The sequence below is a fragment of the Arachis ipaensis genome, chromosome B04 (assembly GCF_000816755.2).
Source record: "Arachis ipaensis cultivar K30076 chromosome B04, Araip1.1, whole genome shotgun sequence".
NCBI classification, from domain to species: domain Eukaryota; kingdom Viridiplantae; phylum Streptophyta; class Magnoliopsida; order Fabales; family Fabaceae; genus Arachis; species Arachis ipaensis.
Window position 1 is genome coordinate 82,114,116 of NC_029788.2, and position 1,727 is coordinate 82,115,842.

General features: G+C 30.6%; 1 protein-coding gene across 1 annotated transcript in view; it reads left to right on the plus strand.

The window, feature by feature from the left end:
• Nucleotides 454–1,727, plus strand: part of LOC107637851 — a 2,452-nt gene continuing 1,178 nt past the window's right edge. Inside the window, exons 1-2 of the mRNA XM_016341132.2 lie at nucleotides 454–627; nucleotides 1,082–1,408. Coding sequence (XP_016196618.1) covers nucleotides 561–627; nucleotides 1,082–1,408 — 394 coding nt within the window. The 5' untranslated portion in view covers nucleotides 454–560. The remainder of the gene's footprint in view (nucleotides 628–1,081; nucleotides 1,409–1,727) is intronic.

Consider the following 1,727-nt stretch of genomic DNA (forward strand, 5'->3'; position numbering starts at 1 on the left):
TTCTTCCTCACACATCAGTCATAAATAAGAACTGGCAGAAGTTGACAGAAACGTTGTTGGTTGTTGATAACATAATAGAATTGTTTGTATATTTTAAGGTAATGCTAGGTAGACAAAAAAAATAGCCAGAACTTATCTTATTTAGCATTAATTAATTATCGTAACAATTAATGAATATTAAATAAGACAAGTTATGATTATTTTTAGCTGATTTTCTTTCGTTACCATTCGATTTAATTTGGACATGCAGTTATTAGTTGGAGAATATTTTGGGCCAGTAATTTCATAACATTTCTCTTAATAATTACGCGTAGTCGCGTATAATAATTATTAGTCTATTATTACATAGCTAAAGAGCATTACACGTATATTACCACAATAGCTTTTTTGTGTTATTGAGCCTTCCAAACGTGTCTATCACATAAACGCATTGTTCATGCCACCACACCTATATATACACATATATAGCATATAACTAATTCTCATTACATACACATACATAACCCCTTTATTTCTCTATCACAAAATCCATATCATATAGCCAGAATTTTAACTTTACCATGTCTTTCTCGATCCAATTGCCTTTGGTTTTGTTCTTTTCTTCCCTCTTCATCCATGTATCTTTCGGTAAGTATGCTTTATTGAATTATGTCAACTGTATTTTTTTTTTATAAGACATTGTGTTAAGTCATTTATTACTTACTAAAATTGCATTTAGTAGTTAGGAAATGATACAATACAAAATAAAAAAAAATGTGTTCGAAACTAAAAATACAAAATTTTTGCATTTTTTATTCTTTTATTAAAAGTATAAGAACACAAATTTTTCATTTTAAATATAATCTCAACGCAGTTAATTTGGATTCATTGAATGTTTAATTCACTCTCTGTTTAAGTAAATGTTGAGAACTCAAATTTCATCCTATATCCTAGCAAAATATGTCCATACAAAATAGTACATACATTGAACATTTCTTATGTTGTATGTATATATTTCATATCATGGCTAGTGCAATTGTTTCTTTGACTTTTACATGATATATGTTTTGAGTTTTGACATACATGATCTATCTTTTGGCAGCGGAGGTTGTATGTGAGGAGTTGGCAAATGAAGCATGTGCGTTCTCAATAGCATCTTCAGGGAAGAGGTGTTTGTTGGAGACGCGGAGGGCGGCCGGCGGCAGCGTGGAGTACCAGTGCCGGACGTCAGAAGTGGTGGTAGAGAGGATGGGGGATTACATAGAGACAGACCAATGTGTGGAGGCGTGTGGGGTTGATAGGAAGTTTGTTGGCATTTCATCAGATGCATTCTTGGAGCCTCAATTCAGTGCCAAACTTTGCTCACCACCTTGTTACCTAAAATGTCCCAACATTGTTGACCTTTACTTCAATTTGGCTGCTGGAGAGGGTAAGAATTGTTTATTAATTTCTACCGTCGCACGTAATGAAACGTAATAAATTGCATACAGAAATAAACTATATACCTATTTCTGTCTTTAGTAAAAGTAAAGCATATGTTTTTGTTGTTAATATTTACTATTTTCTTCTAAAACATTTTTAGTGTTTCATTTTATTTTTTTTAATTTTTGCAGTTCATTTAATGTTGTCCCTAAATTTTTAATTATGTTAAAATTATTCTTGAATTTTTTAATTTTGTCTTTAATATTTTAAATAGAAGTCCAAAGATAATTTTAACAAAAATAAAAAAATGTTAGAGAGAAAATTAT